We start from the raw sequence: 21462 nt of genomic DNA, 5'->3' as shown, positions 1-21462 counted from the left end.
GGGGGGAAAAAAAGACACCAAAAAAAAACTGTCATAAATTAATGGTTACCATGGCTCCCGGATGGCTGATTGGACGGGGGCGTCGGTGACGCGGCGGGGCGCGTGACGGCGATATGAATAAGGTGTGCGCGAGCTCCAAGAAACATGCAGTCGAGTGAGCGCGTGCGGCGGGCAGAGCAGGAGCAGCGGTGATTGGCATGTTTATCCACACGACTACTATAGCTGTACAGTAAACACGACTGGAGATATTTCTCTTCCAGATCAGGAAAGTTGAACCATGAAATCAAAAGCAATGCTTGCCACAGGCCTGTCACCCATCTTTGCTTTCTGGAGTATTTAATATATGTATTACAATTTTGCTAATACGAGCAAACTTAAGAGATACTTATGAGACAAGCGGCTGAATTAAACACTTGTACCTTTTGCATCATGTTGGAGTAAATCATTTACTTCAATACTCCAGAGTGACAGCACTGTTGCTTGTTGATTAGAGTAGCTTTTCATTATTTTATAGTAATTTCTTTAAGAGGGCGATTGTTTCTTTAGGAGTACACCTGCTTCGATTTCCTTTGACTGATATCAGCTACCTCAAAAGAAAGAACGCTGGCCATTTAAATCCGTTGGAAGCATCGCCCTTTAATAACAGCCATTCTAAAGGATCAGCCTCCTGGACGATCGAGGACCTCATTATTACCAGCCAAATATCTAACCGTCAGCTATCTCATTATCTGGGAACAATCCAAAGACAATGGTGCACTGTGCGGGGTGCGAAAGGCCTATTCTTGATAGGTTCCTATTAAACGTCCTGGACCGAGCTTGGCACGTGAAGTGTGTGCAGTGCTGCGAATGCAAATGCAATTTAACAGAAAAATGTTTTTCGCGAGAAGGAAAGCTCTACTGCAAGAACGACTTTTTTCGGTAAGTGTAATAGTGTGGTTTTGAGGGATCACGTTGTGTTCGTATAGCGTTAGCTTCAAGTTTGTTTTACATTATGCCAGGACTGAAATGCTGTTGTTTTATCTGTTTGACAAGATACTAGAACAGTGCTTGGTGAAAACAAATAATGCATGTCTTATAGATAGTTTAATTAGTACTGTTAGATAACTTTCACATTTATAAGTATGTTTTGTTCGGTTACCCGAGGAAAAGAAAGAGTAACTTTAAATATTCATCATAAATCCTGTACAGAACTATTTACTGTTTCACGGCACGGTAGGACAGCTGAAATTTTACACACATCCATTCAAACCACGATCTGTAACTTTGCTGATCTTGTAATGCGGCAAATGTGTATTCAGCATAGAACTCGCACTTTTCTTTTGCTGAGGCAAATTAAAGCAGAGATCAATAAGAACGAATCCTAGAGGAAATCATTCGGCTCTGTCTACATCCTTGGTGTTTTATCTTTTTTTTTGGTAACGATGTGATAAGTGTTTTTGAATAATAAGTGTGTGAAGAGGAAACCATAGACAAAGCACATATGAGCAAATCTTTGTAACCTAAGTAGACTGAACAAATAGCTGCACAATTGTAATTCCCAAACTCATGAACCAAACGTACAATTCAAGTTTGATAGTAAATTTAATGATAGTTTACATGCTGAGTTATTTGAATCTTTATTATTGAATCAATTATTTCTATCAAACTTTGTACAGTATGACTTTCATTTACAGCCAAGCGGCATGCATGTGCTGAATAACTCTTATCTTGGAATAATATATTTCACTTCCTTTAATTAAGTTATTACAGCACTAGTCCTTTGAAAGTATTAGCCTGATTCAAGTTGCACAATCTAATGTGACAGCAAAATATTCTTTACCTATCGCTTATATACCGGAATCATTTATTGAACCAACCACCCCCTCAGTTATTATTAATGAATGGTTTAATGTCAAGTTTGAAGACCTTTCTAATCAGGCACTCCTGAAATCTCCTTCCTCCTCCGGGATCATACGCCATCATCATTTCAATCTGCCGTCACCTGTAAATGACGTAACATTTATTAATCCAATGGATTTTACACCCAGCATGAAAATGAGATACTTTAAAAACGTCGTTTTCAGTAGAATACCATTTTTTAAGTTTATACACGGCATGCTTCGCACCTTGAAGCAAGACAACTGCAGTATTAGCAAAAGAAAAACACATTTCTCACTTGCTGCTCTTTCTCAAATAAAACAAATTTGTCGTATCCTTGCTTTAAAAAATGTGTCAGTAAACTTGCACAGACTTGAATAGTTTATAGTCACCTGTTATACAATTTCGTCAAACAGTATCTTGGTCAAGAAGTAAACAAAAATTAAAACATTGCACCGAAATATTTTAAGAGGAAAACAGAAAATACCCACAATTCTAACAGGCAAATTATTTTATATATACGTCGAAATGGACATAGACTAAGTTATATTTTAGCTGCCCGTATATGTGCATTAATTTTCGCTGTACTCTAATTATTGTGACCACGACTCGATTGAATTTTATCCATAATGAACAACGTATTTTAGATAAATTGCCTCAAAAGCTTTTAATAAGGGTTGTGTATATTGAATTGGGGTGGAGACGACGCATATTATATCGCTATAGTTTATGCGAATAGGAAGGAAAATTAGCCGCATTGTGAAATGGAAGCTGGGAGTTACATGATAGTGTCAACCTGGTTTATTGTGAAGCTCCCCCCCCCCCCCCCACCCCAGATAGCATTCTGTCACTTTTGGTCAGTTTGCTGACGGGAACTTCTCATAAATAGTCCGTGCTCATTTTCAGTCGATTTTCTAAATGTAATACTTCACTGATCAATCTGTCACGCGCCGATGTGTCGGTCCCGATTTAGCCTGGTCTCGGTTGCTTGATAACGCAGATCTATACAAATATAGGCAACGTTTCTTCCGTTTGTACGCCCCTGGACACACTTTGGAGCAGGACAACTGCAGTATTAACAATAATCTATCCACCATTAACTCCGTTCTACCCGATTAGTATGATGTAGTTAACTACCAATGTACTAAACAGAATTAAGAATTCCTTTGACCATTTTCCCGCTACTGTGGTGCTTTACAGTCGTTTTGGTACGAAGTGTGCCGGCTGCTATCAGGGTATCTCCCCGAGCGATCTGGTGAGGAGAGCGAGGAGCAAAGTCTTTCATCTGAACTGTTTTACTTGTATGATATGCAACAAACAACTTTCCACCGGAGAAGAGCTTTACATCATCGACGAAAACAAATTTGTTTGCAAAGACGATTTTTTAAACAGCAATAATTCGAAAGAAAACGGCCCGCTGTCACGTAAGGCCAAATCCTCGTTGTATTTATATCTGTGTGTGTATGTTTATTTATGCTTATTAGGAAACTGGGCGATAGTGCGGCCCTGTACTGTTTAGTCTAATATGTTGATCAATAACGCACAGCTTTACTGCTATCTGGTCTCGAGTGTTTTATCAAATCGAATATTTTATGGAACGGTGATAATCGGTATTACATAATGGTTGGGCATTCGGATTGTATGTATTTTTTAATTGCAACGGTTAACGGGCATAGCGATATGGTTTTAAAATCCATTTCACCCACAATGCCTACTCGTGTTAATTGCTGGTAATTTAAACACCATTTGTTATTTGATGCATTTGCGAGTCGCAAAATGTACATTTTTGTGTGGGTAGTTTTTAAATGACACTACTCTGTGTGTCCAATGTTCTGGATTAGATACCTAAATTTTTATTCCCGTGCTATTTTGTTTTGCAATTTTCATTTTAATGTAACCGCAACTAACGAACGATGCGTTTGGGGAAGATTAATTTTGGACTGCTGGTTAATTTATAATTCTATCACTTAAATATAGGCGTTGGTAAATATTTCATTTTAATATGTTAAAATGCAATAAAAAGCGCTCCAAAGCGGCTATATATCAATTATTAATAAAATCTCGGTGATTATCATCGTTAAATCGGCTATTTACGTGATGTGAGCACATTCTTCATCCCGCGTCATTTTGTGTGTTGTACAGTAACGGCATGTAGTGATCAGAGTTTATCTCCGGATTGTCAAGACCATTTACAAGATGACACAAAGGACTCAGAAATCGCCAATATTTCAGATAAAGAGACTACCAATAACGAGAACGAGGAACAGAACCTGGGAGCCAAGCGCCGGGGACCCCGCACAACCATCAAAGCGAAACAGCTGGAAACTCTGAAAGCGGCATTCGCAGCCACCCCCAAACCCACAAGACACATCCGAGAGCAGCTAGCTCAGGAAACCGGGCTAAACATGAGGGTCATACAGGTAAGAGAGACATCCAGAACCCGAGGCTGCGAATTTCTACATAACCGCAGATTAGCGGTCGGGGTTATGTGGAGGGCGTGAGGGGGTACAATTGTCAGAGTCAATATAAAACTTGCAGTTTGAGTGTTTAAACAGAAATGTGCTGCAGGAGATGGAGCTAAAGATATTTTGAAAGTGAGAAATTGAATAAAGAACGCTCCGATCGGGGGAAGTCATCCAAACGTGAAAAGTGGGTAGAGATCGTGCTATCAACGGCCAACCAGCGGGTGCATCTCGAGGTTCTGGATAAATTCTCCGAACAGTTTCTAGTAAAAAAAGATGGATTGCCACAGTAGGATACGTCGCAGTAGGGAAACGTATATAACGCGAAAAAAAACCCGAAGCTAAATAAGGAAAGCTAGGTAAACAAACTCCTTTATTTGTGTAAAATGTGCTAGGAGTGAACACGGGAAGCCGAGAGATCTCAGAAGACTGCACCCAAGAGGTCAAGCCGGGTCCACACAAATACAAATAAATGGTGCGGTTGTGTAATGATGTGGTCAGGACAGTGCGAACTATTGTCAAACTGGAAACAAGAGAAATAATCCAGTAGGTTATCACCAACAATGTGTAGCAGGACGCTGTTTAGGGAACGAATCGAGATATAAAATGGTAGGGAAAGTGGACGGGAATACCCGGGTTAAGTTTTATGGCAGCTGACAAACCAGAGTCTAAGAGCGAGAATGAGGACCCCCCCCCCCAAAAAAAAATATATGGGCTGTATTTTAAAAGAACTCGCGAAGCGTTTCATGTACTCGACAGCTCCAGCTCTCGACTGGGTAGAGGGAACAGGCCCTAAATCAGAGAAAGGAAAGAGAGAAACGCGTTTCTACTGCAATCGGGGTAAAACAGCAGTCGGGGAGTGCAAAATTGACACTTTGTCGTCACTTGTTCTAACTATGGAATAAATAAAGAGTTGTGAAGTAGGCTGTCCAAAGTATAAGGCCTTCACTTTGGTGACCTGAGGTAAATAAAGAGCCCACCGGCCTCAGGCCAGGGACAATAACTACTTATGGTAGTAGTAACGGGAATTAGTTTCACAACACTTCACTTGTCTTACTTCATTTGTGTATTTTTTTCAATTTTATATGATTTTTTATACAAACTGTTAATCATTTATTTTATTTTCAATGTAATGTTGGGATTATTAAATGTTTGCTTATTATGATGTTGTGGAACTTAAAATTCGAACAATAGGTGCCTACTATTTACAAATTTACAACGTGAAGCGGCGAAAAACGTTTACATTTTTTCTATTTTAAGAATTGCTTTCTTTCTGAAATTTTTTTCCCAAGATATGACAGCTCAGCCATTATTCCACTACATCTCCCGATTCTGTAGATGAATTTATGTTGTAAGAAGGAAGCCCAGTTATAATTCAACTTCAAAATATATACCAAACGCTGTGTGGCATTCTAAAAGTATTTTTACTCGCACAGGATTTGCCGCCTTTTGCCCATTGGTTGTTTTATTTGAGTGGAATTTTACATGGACTCTATTGTGTTTCTTTGTATTTACTGTGAATGCCCCCAGGAAAATGAATCTCAGGTGACATGTCCCATCCTGAGATTATTTTAACTCTGAACTTTGAAAAGTCAGGAATTGAGACGATATTATCGAAAGATTTGGCAAAACTGTTGTTAAAGCGATTCAGTGTTTTATTCTGGGAGAGGCTCCTGACATTCCTTCGCCTTTTGAACATCACGATGTAAATATTAGTAGCCTGCGTTTCAAGACTGGTTTGAGATTAATGTTGCCAAGTAAAGTTTTTATGTACTTCAGGTTTTCCTTAACTCTAAACTGTGGGATTGGAAGTTTCGTGTTTACATTGTAAGTATGGTTTAATATTAACTCAGGATTTTCGGAATAAAAGGATTCTCGTGGCTGCTTTGTGCCCCAGGTCTGGTTCCAAAACAGGAGGTCCAAGGAGAGGCGGATGAAGCAGCTGAGTGCTTTAGGGGCTCGTAGACACGCGTTTTTCCGCAGCCCCAGACGGATGAGACCCCTGGGAGATCGCCTCGACGGGGCTGACATGATGGGAAACGGCCCTTTCAATTACTACGGGGGTAAGTCCCAATTCATTTCTGTTAAACACTCCCCAGGATGTGCTTAAAAACTGATTACTTATTTAACGAGAAAGAGGCTGCAAATTCAGTTTTACAGTCATATATTGACGGACAATTGAAATACTGTATGAAGTTAGCCATTTATTGACTTATTATTGACTTATTCAATCACTGATTATAGGAAGAGACTGTCCGTGCTATGTTAAGGCTAAAGTATATCTTTTCTCTCAACCACCTACTTGTCAATGTCAGATCAGTTTCATGTACGGAAACAGCTGGGCAGCAAAAGATTACACCGCGAAAAAGGGAACGCCCCAAAAGTAGTGTCTGCAATAAATAGTCTGCTTAGGATAACCACGGGAATATACAAAAAAGATCTGAAATAGTCACAGCATATGTTCGTATATGCTTAAAAATACAGAGTGCGGGAGAATGATATATTCCCATAGGATTTGGTTTACTAATGACGTTCTAGTTCTAAAATGTTTAAAGGTTTCCAGTATTCCTATTAAAACTAGGTAGTATTAAATTGGGTTTAATTGTATGTTTTGTCTTCCATTAGAGAGTTTGGAGAGCATGCGTGATAGGGAAGGTCATGGAGTCAGAGAACTTCGCTTTTTAATGAAAGAATTATTTTAGAAAAAATGGAGATACATCACTTGTTATATTGCCATATACTATATTTTGCACCTTTCTCTACTTTGACTTACGTAACCGTTTCTTCATATTTTGTACCGTGCACAAAGTTACATAATGTGCTTACTTTCTAATTTTAAGAATTAGTAGAATGCTTACATGGTATAATTGCTCCTGTTTGAGTTATAATAGCACATATCTATTCAGAGCAATGCATCGTTAGAATAAGGCCTGAAACTGATTTGTATCTGAATTAATTATGCAATTTTTTAAGTGTACAAAGAGTGAACATGTTATAAATTTTATTAATTTATACTGTATATTTAGAGACGTTGAAAAACATCCATCCATATTCCTCAGCTGGGACATTTGTCAACTTTGCTGCTTAGAAAGTTTCCATGTCTGTGTTCCGCGTCATGCTGGTGGGGCTTCCAGTAGACTGTAAACAGCATACTCGCTGTTATTTGATGGCAAGAACATGGAGCGACAATAAGCACGCGGGAGGGGATGGGGTTAATTAATATGGCGTGAATGTACAGCATAAGTAGGAGGCTCGGAACAAGACCGTAGCACGAAGCATTAAATATTTCAACTACATTTCTTCAACCCACTCAAATAAAAGCATTTATATTGAAATCGTAAATTTGCGTTTTGAATGTTAAGAATAATGTATCTATTCGTTTTTTTTAAAACAACAGCATGCATTTAAAAATGTATTCTTTAAAGATGCATTATTGGCAAGATGAATACATTTCATTTACATTGGATTGTCCTGCGCTGTTAATTGGTGGTACGTTTGTCTCTCAAGTATCTGAAAAAAAGAGAACATTTTAAAAAAGCTACTCTAAACACAGCGATAATCGGACCCACTGACTAGGATCACCCTATGCTCGATCTCACACTGAAACTACACATTTGAAATTAAAATGACTTTGGGCATGAGCGCACTTAAGTTTTCAATAATTCTGCTGGCCGATTTTAAAGTCCATCAATATTTTCATCTATCTTTTAACTTAGTGGAGGCGGCCAGTATTTGTACGCATATTCAGCATTTCATTTACTTATGTAAATTAGCTTGCATTCAGGCTGAACTGGAGAAAGGAATTAGTCGGATGTAAAGTGTTGTAGCTGAAAAATAAACAAAAATACAATTTACAAGCGATAAGCAGATCCAGATGAATTTCAAGACACTTTTCTGAAGGACTAAGCGAACTCCGTCCTAACTTTCTATAAATGGATCTTATTTAGATTTAGGAAGTATTATTGACGTTAGTAAGTGAAGCATTGTTTTTAATACCAGGATTTGAAAATTATGCGAAATGACATTAATACCTGTGGAGCATTTAGATAGAAGACTACTTTCAAAACACTTTCACTGAATTGTGCAACTAACGATTTTATTTGCAGATTTAAAATTCGGTCCAGAATAATAAACTATTTTACAATATTTTTCAAGCTACTATTCTTAGCGTGGCAGGTTGTTATTTGCCGAAATGCTCTAAAATGACTAGTTGAGTGGTGTTTTTGTGAGAGCGGTTGCGATTGTGTAAAATGAGTGAGCATTATTCAAAAAGTGGGACCCTGCTGCGCCAGACCTTCTGTGTGATAAGGATTAATAACAGAGAATAGTTTCCCAAGCGTTTGTTTGCAATCACATCTGCTTCAATTTCACTTACAGAAATGAAATCTTTAGAGAGCAAGAGAAAAAAGGCGACAATCTGATTTACAAATAGGGCATAAATTAGAGCAAAAACATGCTTTTTGTTCCCCCTGTACTCTGCTCATTCTGCCGTGAATTCAGATGGATTCTGATCAACCGCTTTCGGGTTAATAAAAAGTAAGGGGCACCAGCAAAAAGGAAAAATAATTAAATGTACCCCACCCAAAAAATAAACTGATCTTGATGTCCGTTCCGCAACTGGGAAATAATTGAATATATTATTAAGCCAATAAATATTAAGATCTATAATTTTGCAAATGTTTTGTTTAAGGACCTCCCATATAATTGGTATTATTGAATAGGAATGAATTTCTAATATAGTTAGCAACCTTTGTATGTTGATCCTGATTTATTTTAATTTGCCACAGAACTTAATACTGGAATCTGCGGCTCCCAGAGATAGATGAAGATTGAGTTCCTGGCCACAGATTTCATGTTGACCGTAGATCAATTTGAATGGCTTACAAAGAATAACAATGAAATGAAATAATTTGGCTATACCGTACATGTGCAAGACTTTCTATTGGTGGTTTAATCTACAATCCAACTTGTAAACCTATCTGTGTCTTGGAAGCGGATTAACTAGGTTGGGATTTAGTATATTCAAGGGTCAATTATATTAGGAGCTGCTTCTAATCAACACTAAGCGAACGTGGAGAGGAGTTAAATCAAAATCAGCGATTTAATATCCAATGTAATCTCAACGCAAAGCCAAGTTATAAATTTCATAGTTTGTCATGTTACGTTTTAAGAAATTTTGTATCATGATGATTTTGCTTATTCCCGGGTTTTGTTTTTGATCAATCCTTTGTTAATACTTATCAAGAATGTCTAATTTATCTGTTTACTGCATTTATTCTTGGTTTATTTGTATTTGACGTCCTGAAATTGTAAAGTGTTAAGATTGCCTATTGTTGTATATTTATCTTTACTGGATCTTGTTTTTGCTTCCACAGATTATCAGACTGAATATTATGGCCCTGGAAGCAATTACGATTTCTTTCCTCAAGGTCCCCCCTCGTCTCAAGCTCAGACTCCGGTGGATCTGGGTTTTGTGCCCTCCTCCGGGCCTGGGGCGACCCCACTCGGCGGACTCGAGCATCCACTGCCCGGCCACCACCCGACCAATCTTCCGGGGCCAGGCGACGGCCAGAGGTTTACTGACATGATCTCTCACTCTCACGGGGACTCTCCCAGCCCAGAGCCGGGGTTAACAGGACCGTCAATGCACACGATGGCGGCGGATGTATTCGGCCCAGGTCCTAGCCCGTCCTTCTCTCTCACGAATGGGGGATACGCCAACCATTTGTCACATCCGCCTCCGGAAATGAATGAAGCAGCCGTTTGGTAACGACTTCCGACTTGGCGGAAATTCCTGAAATTGACAATGTGTCTCGCTCTGCGCTCTATCCCACCCCAAAGACAGTTTCGTTCGCTGCCCGGTCAGCAAGAACGAAGCCAAGATCATCAACGAAACTCGTCACAAAACAAACTAAAATAACACTTTTTAAAAAGTGAAAGCATCAAACGAAAAGGAAGTTGCAACGAGTTAGTGGAGCAACAAGTTTTGAACGGGACGGCATTCTGAGCGGAGTTTTTAGAATCCAAAAAGTACACATTTCAGAAAAGACAAAGGCGTTCGGGAGCCCCCAAGACTTCAACGCAAACTACTCTACCTACACAAAGCTGAACAACAAAAAGCTCATAAATGAACTGAAAGAGTCTACTGTTTACGTATTATATTTAATTCAGGAGTTTAATGTTTTAGAAAACATTTTAGAACCTCTTGATCCGAGTTGAACAAACGGGCATCATGTAACCAAACCTTTTTATTTGTTTCCAAAAGATGTACAAAAATTACTGGAGTTATGGTTAATGGCTCCAACTTGTACAAAGTGATTTTTTTTGCGTATGTTTACAAAAGTGGAGAAACAAACTAGAAAGGTGCCAAATAGATAAGTCATAGCACAATTACTGTAGGTGCATTGCACCATCCACTGGAGAAAGTGTTCAGAAAGAGAGTGTTAAAAATAAACTTTCTGCTCATTTTTAGCTCTCTCATAGGAAGCATTCATATTGTTAATAATGCTCATATAGATTCATACAGGATTTTATTTTTGTGTCTTACAGAAACGAAAGGTCAAATATTTAAACAATTTTACTACATGGTCAAATATGCAGTCTATAGCTGCTACCTTTTTCTTTATACAGTATAGAATTCCTCATGATATCAATTTTTGTCATAATGATAGGCCTAAGCTTCTGTGACCTCTGTTGCATATTAGACCATTCACTGTATAAATGAAAAAAAACATGTTGAATAAATTTGTGACTTTTTAATAAAAAAATTGATGTTTTAGTGTCCTTAAATGTCAGTGCTCTGTTTATGAACAAGGTGATTTTGCAGAATGAACTGGAAGCATCTTGGTTGTTTTTAGGTATCAGTCCGTTACTGAACTAACTACCTCCAAAACTGTCATCGGTCAACTTTACACCTACATTATCTCTACTTCTTTGTATTAAAATTGACTCCTACAATTTCTAATGGCATGTCAATGGAATGTACTTTATTAAAATGAGATAAAATTTCAGATAAAATAATTACAGCAAAACTTCACTGTTTCAGTTCCACTGAGTTAAAAGATCACATTGAATAGGTTAAATGACTAATTGTAAAATTTTAAATTTTAAAGAAAATTTGTTAGCTGTTAAGTTATCTGAGTTTATTACCTGATAATGAACTCCAGCCTTGTTTCTAATGTTATGAACTAACACTTGCATAAAATAATTTTCTGGCTCCACTATTAGTGATATGAATATGGAACATTCCATGTAAATAGTTTAAAAAGTTACACCATTTTAAATGAAGGAGTGGGAAATCTAGGATTAGGAAGCAGGAATTGGGACTCATTGGTCAATGCAGTTTTTAAAATCCTTGAACACAAGAATCTTTGGTAAATGGATAATTGCAATATGCAAGAGGTGTTATGCTCATGTGAGTGGGTTTTTTTATGCACAAAGATACAAACTCAGTGTAACGTCTAATCTTTCCTCCAGAATGAATAATTGTCTTTCAAGTTCTTTGTTGATTTTTAATTCAATTTGATGTTCTCCTTTCCAGAGCTTCTGTAGAACAATTTATTACATAGGCGTCTAAATGAGTAAGAAACTGAGATTAAAGAAATATACATATACTCTGAATATTTCCTTAAAATATAGCATCCAAACCCACAAAATATGAGAAATTAATTTTAGTGCAAAATTAATGATTTTAGAGATATAAACAATAATTGATGGCAATATAAGTTAAGGTCATAATAAGGAAAAAATTTCACTGGTAAATGTATAAGGCTCTGGTTAATTTCACTTCTCTGGATGGGAGATTTCTGTACTTTATTGTACTCTGTTCCTATACATAAGATGCAAATTGTCATTCCATTCTCTTGAATACTATCTGAACACAAACAAGTTCCTTGCTTCTTGCAAGATTTCAGGCTGATTGGACAAACAACATACATCACATTTGCCTTGATGTTGATGTTATTATTCTCTACATAATACTGGAATTCCAATATAATATGCAAACCTTTCCTATCATAAAGCTAATTTCATATTTCCAAGACAATTACTAAACAACATAAATAGCATTTCATACTTTAACACCTATTTAATCCAAATGGGTATATTACAGTATTTTAAAAACTGCTTTAAAATAATAAGCTATAACATTGAAAGATGCAGCAATAAATTTTCAATCCAGTTATTCATCAATTATGATAATATAGTGTTATCAGAGGACTCACATATAAGATGCTTTGGTGGATAATAATGAGAGTCACTGGTACAATATTATATTTTTCGCTCTCAATACATTTATCACGTGGATAAATTGAAATAATAGTGGCTAATATTTTCATTGGTCATAACTCTTGCAGCTAGGCAGCAACTGAATATTAATACATTCTATTTTACTGTAAATATGCTAAAACCCTCAAAACTTTGGAAAGCTAAAGCATTATGAGGCCCAAGCGATTAGAGAAATAAAGACGAAATACTTGCAGAACAATTTTATAAGAATTCTAAAGCGATTTCGCTTGCTTTATTAGAGAAATAAATATTATTCTCCTTTCTAAGGCTACGCTACTTTGATTTATAATATTGTTAAAATTATTATATTTTTATAGTTTTTATTTATAAAATTATAGGGAAGGATATCCCCCAAAAGATTACTGCGGTAAGTAGTATCTTAACAAGCTGGGCGTCGTAACAGCAATGTGAGCTGTATGTGTCAGCCCGAGCCGGAAGTCGTCTTTGCAATCGGAAATACGTCATCCTGAATAGGCTCCATTCGGGCTGAGAGGCAAGAGGAAGATGGCCGCCTCCATCACACAGCAGTTGGAGGAGTTGTTAAACCCTTTGCCGACTTTTAAAGATCCGGAGGACGAAGAGGATGAAGGTACCGGGGGCTGCGATTCAGGCGCGCTTATCTGTTGGCTGGAGGGCAGACTGTGCGTGAGGGCCTATTGAGGTTGGGACGTCGCTCGGGTTCCCGGCGGCGTGTCCGGGCGGCCGGCGACTGGAGCCCGTTTGTGCGAGGTTTCAGGCTCTGAGTTACATTGCGTTCCCTTCTGGTTGCAAGATATTATAATGCAGGTTGCTTATTGTCTCAGTCCCGTGCACAGAATTTTGAACAGCCTCCCTTTCATCAGAAGGAAAACTCATACATGAAGAGATGTCAAAATTCAGTTCTTAATTGAAAAGTACGAAAGGAAGATTTGAATAGGTAATTCAAATAGGCTTAAGGCTTTGTACTGTTATGTCACAAGAATTCAGAAAGCTGATTAACTTTTATATCCGGTTCAGCTCCATTTAAAGGTGAGTTTTCTCGTTCCGAACTGTTCCCCAAACTTTTTTGCATAATTTAGTGCCCGCATTGCTTTGGGTACATTCATAATGTTCCTGACGCAAGTGACTGCCAGTGATTGAATCTGGAGCAACACGCAAAACCTTGGAGGAAGTCAGCAGGGCAGCGAGCATTTTTGGACTCTCAGAGAAGCAAGAGGCAGCAGATGCTGCAGTCTGGAGCAACGCACAAAATGCTGAAGGAACAGGATATTTCTGCTTCAGGTAGTCCAGATAAAGGGTCAAAGTGTCCAGACTTGAGATGTTGACTATCCATTTCCCAACGTATATTCTGCCTGACCAGCTGAATTCCTCCAGCTTTTTGTGTGTTGTTCTATAGTGTTTCTGCCAGCTCCTACCCAGCATTTATATTGCCAGGTTAGAACTATGGAATAATCCCACCTATTGAGAGAACCAGGTCCAAATGTGAGCATGTTTAACAGTTAAAAAAAAAGTAGATGCTGTTTTAAATATACAAAATACAGCAATTGTTAGAAACTTGTTGAGGGAAAGTCAGAAACATTTAACAGGTCACGTACGTTTAAGGAGATGGAAGTGGTTAATATTTTGGATTAACAATCATTCACCTAATTTATCCATAAAGGATTGCCCACTCTCCCTGTGGCAACAAACATCTGTTGGGTCTTGATGCAGGGTAATCATGATGCAGCTGAAACATCATCATTTCCTCCCACAGATGCTGCTCAACCTGAGAGTTCCTCCAGCACATTGTTGCTCCAGATTCCAGCGTTTGCAGTCTCTTGTGGCTGCCCCTCCATGTTTCATTTCAATACGCGATTCGTTAGATTTTTAACAGGTTTAGCCAAATCTCATCATATTTCATGGGTGCATTATCAAAGTGGATACTAAGTAATTAACAATTTTTGGATGGGTCAACAGTTCTGATCCAGATGGCAAGGAAACTCACTTTTAAATTGAGCTTCAGTGAATATAAAAGCTGGTCATCTTTCTGACTTTCTTCTGACATATTTTTGGTGCTTGTCCATTATGATCTGAACCTTGGCATTGCTTCATACTACATACCTTGTGTTTCATCTTTCCTTGTGATCTGAGGCCATTCAGTCCATTGAGTCTATACCAGCTCTCAGAAAAATCCCATTCCATCAACCGTATTTTTCTAGAATCTTCGCTCTTGCTTGCCCATTAATCTGATTTTCTGTGGGTGGATCACCTCCCTATGTTAGATGTAATTTACAATCATCATCATTATGTGCCGTGATGTATGATATGGGTGATGATGGCCTTTGACCATGATTGTCCTTGGAAAATTTTTCTACAGAAATGGTTTGCCATTGCCTTCTTCTGGGAAGTGTCTCTACAAGGTGGGCGGCCCCAGGCACTATCAATACTCTTCAGAAATTGTATGCCTGATGTCACCGATCACATAACCAGGACATAGTATCCACCAGCTGCTCATTCGACCATTTACCACCTACCCCCGTGGCTTCATGTGACCCTGGTTGTGGGGCTAAGCAGGTGCTACACCTTACCCAAGTATGACCTGCAGGCTAGTGGAGGGAAGGAGCGCCTTACTCCTTTGGTAGAGACATATCTCCACCCGTCCACCCAATAATTTACAATAGCCACTTAAGACACCAGCACATTTTTGGTATGTTGGAGGAATCTGAAGCACTCTGGGAGAAACCCATGAGATCACAGGGAGAGCATATGAACTGCACACAGGCACTGCAGGTGATCAGAATTGAACCTGGTTTACTGAGGCTGTCAGACATCAGCACTGCCTGCTACACTGATCTGTCTGAATTATTTTTGCAGTGTAAACCAAAGTGTAATGATTGTTTTTCAGGAAAGCTCATTTTACTTGCTCTGGAGTCAAGTTGATCCTTAAATATATAGCACTAATCTATTATTGGTGCAAAGATAAAATTCATCACGGCTTTATCTCTTTACTTGCTCTGATATGCTTAAAATTTGGTATTTCTACTTATGTTTAGAGAGGGGCTAGAAAGGCTGATTGGAGTACTTTTTATCAATATAATTGTGCACTATTCTGTAACATTCATTACTTGTCATATTGAAAAAGAGGAAACAGTTAATTTAGCACATGAATCAGGAAAAATTACTCCCTGTCCTACTTGATTAAAACTAGTCTGGGCTCTTCACAACTTGAGATTAACTCTTGGTACTCCCAAGCTTACCTTGTTAAAAGAAAGCATCTACATAAACAGTTTGGTTCCATCATTATCTTAATGAAATGATCTTTAAAATTGTTTTTAACTGTATCATTTGACTTTGTAACAAAATAAAAAAAGTTAACAATACTCAGCAAGTCTGGCAGCATAAGTAGACAAAGAGATAGAGTTAATATTTTTGGTCCTCAAATGCTAACTGTTTCTTTGATGCCAGCTGATTTACTGAATATTTTTAGAATCTTCTTTTTTCATTTCATATTTCCAGCATTTTTAGTGTTCTGCTTTGTGGCAGTCCTTTACATGTTTTTCAAGATCTTAATGCCATTCAACCAAACTCGTACACAGATTTTAACTCGGGGCAATTTTAAAGTTCTATATAAATAATTTTTTTTTGAGACCTGAGAAGTCTTGGCGTGAAACATCAACTGGTTATTCACTTCGATAAATGCTGCCTGAGCTGCTGAGTTCCTCCAGCATGTTGTGTGCGTTGCTTTGGATTTCCAGCATTTACAGAATTTCACATATTTATTTATTTTTATTCTTTTGACTGGTATATTCATTCTCTTTAGTATAACTAAAACTTAATTGTATTAGCTACTAACCATACAGATTTAAAGATTTTTTTAAAGACCAGCTTTATTTGTCACATGTACCTCAAAACATAGAGTGAAATGTGTCATTTGCATCAAATCAGTGAGGATTGTGTTGGTCAGCCCCCTACTAACAGAGCATGCCTACAACTCACTAACCCTAACTATATGGTTTTGAAATGTGGGAGGAGACCATAAGACAAAGGAGCAGAAGTAGGCCATTCGGCCCATCGAGTCTGCTCTGCCATTTTGTCATGAGCTGATCCATTTTATCCTATTTAGTTCCACTGCCCCGCCTTCTCACCATAACCTTTGATGCCCTGGCTACTCAGATACCTATCAATCTCTGCCTTAAATACACCCAATGACTTGGCCTCCACTGCTGCCCGTGGCAACAAATTCCATGGATTCACCACCCTCTGACTAAAAAAATTTCTTTGCATTTCTGTTCTGAAAGGGCGCCCTTCAATCCTGAAGTCATGCCCTCTTGTACTAGACTCCCCCATCATGGGAAACACTCTGTCCATGCCTTTTAACATTCGAAATGTTTCTATGAGGTCTCCCCTCATTCTTCTAAACTCCAAGGAATACAGTCCAAGAGTGGACAAACGTTCCTCATATGTTAACGCTCTCATTCCCGGAATCATTCTAGTGAATCTTCTCTGTACCCTCTCCAACGTCAGCACATCCTTTCTTAAATAAGGAGACCAAAACTGCCCACAGTACTCCAAGTGAGGTCTCACCAGTGCCTTATAGAACCTCAACATCACATCCCTGCTCCTATACTCTTTTCCTCTAGAAATGAATGCCAACATTGCATTCGCCTTCTTCACTACTGACTCAACCTGGAGGTTAACTTTAAGGGAATCCTGTACGAGGACTCCCAAGTCCCGTTGCATCTCAGAACTTTGAATTCTTTCCCCATTTAAATAATAGTCTGCCGGTTTATTTTTTCTGCCAATGTGCATAACCATACACTTTCCAACATTGTACTTCATTTGCCACTTCTCTGCCCATTCTTCCAGTCTATCCAAGTCTCTCTGCAGACTCTCCGTTTCCTCAGCACTACCGGCCCCTCCACCTATCTTCGTATCGTCAGCAAACTTAGCCACAAAGCCATCTATTCCATAATCCAAATCGTGGATGTACAATGTAAAAAGAAGCGGCCCCAACACTGATCCCTGTGGAACACCACTGGTAACTAGCAGCCAACCAGAATAGGATCCCTTTATTCCCACTCCCTGTTTCCTGCCAATCAGCCAACACTCTATCCACGTATGTAACTTTCCCGTAATTCCATGGGCTCTTATCTAGTTAAGAAGCCTCATGTGTGGCACCTTGTCAAAGGCCTTCTGAAAATCCAAATATACAACATCCACTGCATCTCCCTTGTCTAGCCTACTGGTAATTTCCTCAAAAAATTGTAATAGGTTTGTCAGGCAGGATTTTCCTTTAGGGAATCCATGCTGAGTTCTGCCTATCTTGTCATATGCCTCCAGGTACTCTGTAACCTCATCCTTGACAATCGACTCCAACAACTTCCCAACCACCGACGTCAAACTAACAGGTCTATAATTTCCTTTTTGCTTCCTTGCCCCCTTCTTAAATAGCGGAGTGACATTTGCAATCTTCCTGTCTTCCGGAACCATGCCAGAATCTATCGACTTTTGAAAGATCATCGCTAATGCCTCCGCAATCTCCACAGCTACTTCCTCCAGAACACGAGGGTGCACTCCAGAGAAACCGGAGCATCCGGATGAAACCCGTGCAGTCACAGGGGGAACGTGCAAACACCTTGCAGCTGCGGAATTGAACCCGGATATCTGGCGCTGTAACAGCGTTATGCTAACTGCTGTGCTACTGTGCTATCTTTTAGTTACAAATTAGATTTCAGATGTTCAGCATTTAACCAAGTCATGTGCATAACACACCACTTTTCATTATTTTAGGGTGCCCTTTTCTCTGGGTTCAGGCTGTCATATCAAGGATTCAATACAGAAATTACTTTTGACAGCTTATGACGAGGCCTTAATAGTGCTGCATTTTTGGAGATGCCTGTATTTTGAGACAAAATATCAAGAGGCCAGATTTTGAGCCTGTATTCATTCGAGTTTGTGGGGGGGGGGAGTGACCTTATTCAAACATATAAAATGCTAAGGGACCTGATAAGGTATAATATTGAGATATTTTCATGAACGCTGTGACAGGTACGAACAAGAGGATGTTGCTAAAACTGAGGTGTATAAAAATTCTATCGGGAGGGAGTAGTAAAGGCTAGATAATTAGATATATTTGAAATGTTAAAGATTTGTGTTTGGGTACTGGCATAGAAGAGAAGTTGAGGCCAGCATACAGCTACAAACATTAAATAGTGGGGCAGGCTAGAGGTGCTCAGTCGTTTACTACAGTTCCTGATTTACTTGTGTTCTAGTATTCTTTTGATGTTAAGCCTTAGTCCAAGTGAACATTAGACCTAATCATTTTTCAAATAGGACTACAAAAATCTTTCTGAACTCTTATCATTTCCCTCTCGACGGGATAGATCAATTGATTATCAATCTCATTGTTCTTTGTAGAACCAAGCTTTTTAAAACTAGGTGCTGCATATACATCAGAAGGAAACAATATCAGTGGAAAAGCTCTTAGACATATCTATAGTTTGTGAAAGAAAATATCCAGTCTTTCCTTTAATAGGAATAGTTGAATTATTTGTTTCATTTGCTTGGAAATACAGCTTTATCAGTCTTGATGATGAATTAGTAAGATATGCAAATGATTGTTTGCAGTTAAATCCTACCAGTTGTGCAGAATTTTACATTTATTTGACCTTAATTTCTCTCTAATTTTATCAATATGCAGATAAATACGGTTCATTTTCTTCTAATTCAGAATTTTCTATTTGAGTTAAAGTTCAATTTTGGTGGCATTTTCTATATGTGACAAAATGAAGGAATAAAAATAACTTTCTTCTATAACCTGCCATCAAGTCCCAGGTCATCCACAGTGTTTGGAGCTGATTTATTTATGTTGCAATGTTAGGAGACAAAGCAGAAAATATACGTACAGCAAGGCCTCTTACAAGGGTGAAAATGACATCCAATTAAACAGATTTGGTTGAAAGTTTTAGTTTGCTAAGGGTGCTGAGAGACCTTCCTGCTTTTCTTCCAGGGGCATGATTGCATCTCCTCCGCCTAGCTGAGAGGGCATACTTTGCTTATGTCCCAGCTGAACAATGTCACTACCCACGGTGACACTCTCTCTCAATTCACTGGAGAGTTTAAAAAAAAATTAGATTTACCAGAGTTCTTGCATTTTACCCAGAGTCGCCTGATTCATTGGCACTTTTCAGTTGATCAAAGCATTTCTAAATTAAATCTGAGATGAGTTAAAGCTGGAAAGTCTATTTCTGCTTGGCATTGAAGCCACGTGCTTCTGGTTGCATATTTTATGATATTTATAGTACCAGTGGATCTCAGAGCTAAAAGAATTAAACTAGCTTCAATATATAATAAAATATAGGACAGTTGGGGCTGTGCCAGGTCATAATTTCTAACTGTAATTTCCACTAATGTGATTTTCATGATGGTGGACCAAATTCTCTGGAGAGATTTGGATAAGGAGATGGGAGGCACTAAAGTGCCCTTTATGTTAACAATGATGCTGACAAAATGTGATAAATGGAATTTTTATTCTTCCATAAACAGAATATTTGATTGCAAGGTTTTGAATATTAAATTGAACCTAATCAGAACTCATTTTTCACCTGTGGTGTATGTTCATTTCTTGCACTTTAATATTAAACAGCTTTATGTGAACAGTTTTCCCCGTGTTTCTCCATCTTGTTCTGACCCTTTGTGATGTTAGCAGAGTTAGCTCTTAATGGTAAGATGGCTCTGTGTGGTTGTATTTTGCAGTCAAGTTTTGGGTAGTATTTCATTCAAAGTCTTGAGCAACAGTACATATTATTCTTCCGAGTAGTGTAAGGAACAATTTTTTTTTGTGCATTTGTAGCTTTTCCTATCAACCTTGCATGAGTAATTGGGATCTTCATCTTTTTCTATAATTTCTTCCCATCTTAATTTTTAAAAAAATATTTTGAAATTTCATATCACCCTAGGAATTTTGGATTTTCAGCAAAAAGATTATTTTAGTCAAGTGCAGTTTACATCATTTGTAGAAGTCAGGTGCTAACTTAATGAGAAACATTATCAAGCAACGCTGTTGCTGAATTCAAAGTTATATTTCTATTTGTATTTTGATTTGGTGCAGCTCTGTCATCACATCAGAATAGTATGTTTTACTGGTTATTTCGTATTGCACATTTGAAATACCCACCAATGATTATAGGAGATGCAATAATTTATCATAGTCAAGCTATGTTGCTTTCATACATGAGGGCATTTAATAGGCTTATAATTCTCAAATATGACATAACCACTTACTGTTGAGAAATTATAGTTGAAAACATTTTTATTATTAAAATTGTATATTTTAGGAAGCCTTACAGGCACTGCTTGCTTACTTGCATAATTTAAATTTACTTGAGTACCCTTTCTGAACTTCAGTTCTGGCAGTGATTTCGTGTGATTCTGTAGTTTCTACAGCTTGTGTTTGGTACACTTGGAAATAGATAACTCAGCAACTTTGTATACCTGAACATCAGGAAATACATTTTGCATAAACCACGTCACATCTACTATGATGTTGCTGGCTGTAGCTTGAATCTATTATACTTGCTGCAGCCAACTAGATCATGCCCTGAGAGCAGTAATTTCTCATGTGAGAGATTAAGCCACCAATGTCAACCAGAATTTCACAGAATTCTCAAAAAAATACAGAGAAAGAAAGACAGAATTGTCTTGGTTTTGAGTTTCTGCAAGCACTGGCTATAGCCTGAGCATTGAGATATATTGTCTTCTGTTGCAACCTAAATTGATAGGGAATGTTTTACATCAGTAGAAAATTAAAAACAGTTTTAATCAACATAAATGACACATTACTATGTTTATATTGAGGGTACTGTTTCAAGAATATTTTAGTAAGGTGCTAAATTAGTTA

General features: G+C 38.1%; 2 protein-coding genes across 2 annotated transcripts in view; both read left to right on the top strand.

Annotated features, from left to right (window-relative positions):
• Positions 1-165: 165 nt before the first annotated feature.
• LOC134336649 (LIM/homeobox protein Lhx1-like) lies at positions 166-11061 on the top strand. The gene is made up of 5 exons (XM_063030987.1): positions 166-918; positions 3058-3281; positions 4000-4277; positions 6217-6382; positions 9695-11061. The coding sequence occupies exons 1-5, from the start codon at positions 749-751 to the stop codon at positions 10087-10089; spliced, it is 1233 nt and encodes a 410-aa protein (XP_062887057.1). The 5' UTR covers positions 166-748; the 3' UTR covers positions 10090-11061.
• Positions 11062-13070: 2009 nt separating this feature from the next.
• The window catches only part of aatf (apoptosis antagonizing transcription factor), a 107278-nt gene continuing 98886 nt past the window's right edge, over positions 13071-21462 (top strand). Inside the window, exon 1 of the mRNA XM_063031865.1 lies at positions 13071-13194. Coding sequence (XP_062887935.1) covers positions 13110-13194 — 85 coding nt within the window. The 5' untranslated portion in view covers positions 13071-13109. The remainder of the gene's footprint in view (positions 13195-21462) is intronic.

The sequence above is a fragment of the Mobula hypostoma genome, chromosome 23, assembly GCF_963921235.1.
Source record: "Mobula hypostoma chromosome 23, sMobHyp1.1, whole genome shotgun sequence".
Taxonomy (NCBI): Eukaryota; Metazoa; Chordata; class Chondrichthyes; order Myliobatiformes; family Myliobatidae; genus Mobula; species Mobula hypostoma.
Note: the sequence above shows the minus strand (reverse complement) of the source record. Positions and strands in the feature narration are given on the sequence as shown.

Coding starts and splice junctions, on each gene's coding strand:
- LOC134336649 (XM_063030987.1), top strand. CDS start 749: ATGGTGCACTGTGCGGGGTGCGAAAGGCCTATTCTTGATAGGTTCCTA. Junction 919..3,057: donor TGCAAGAACGACTTTTTTCG/GTAAGTGTAATA, acceptor GGTGCTTTACAG/TCGTTTTGGTACGAAGTGTG. Junction 4,278..6,216: donor TAAACATGAGGGTCATACAG/GTAAGAGAGACA, acceptor TTTGTGCCCCAG/GTCTGGTTCCAAAACAGGAG.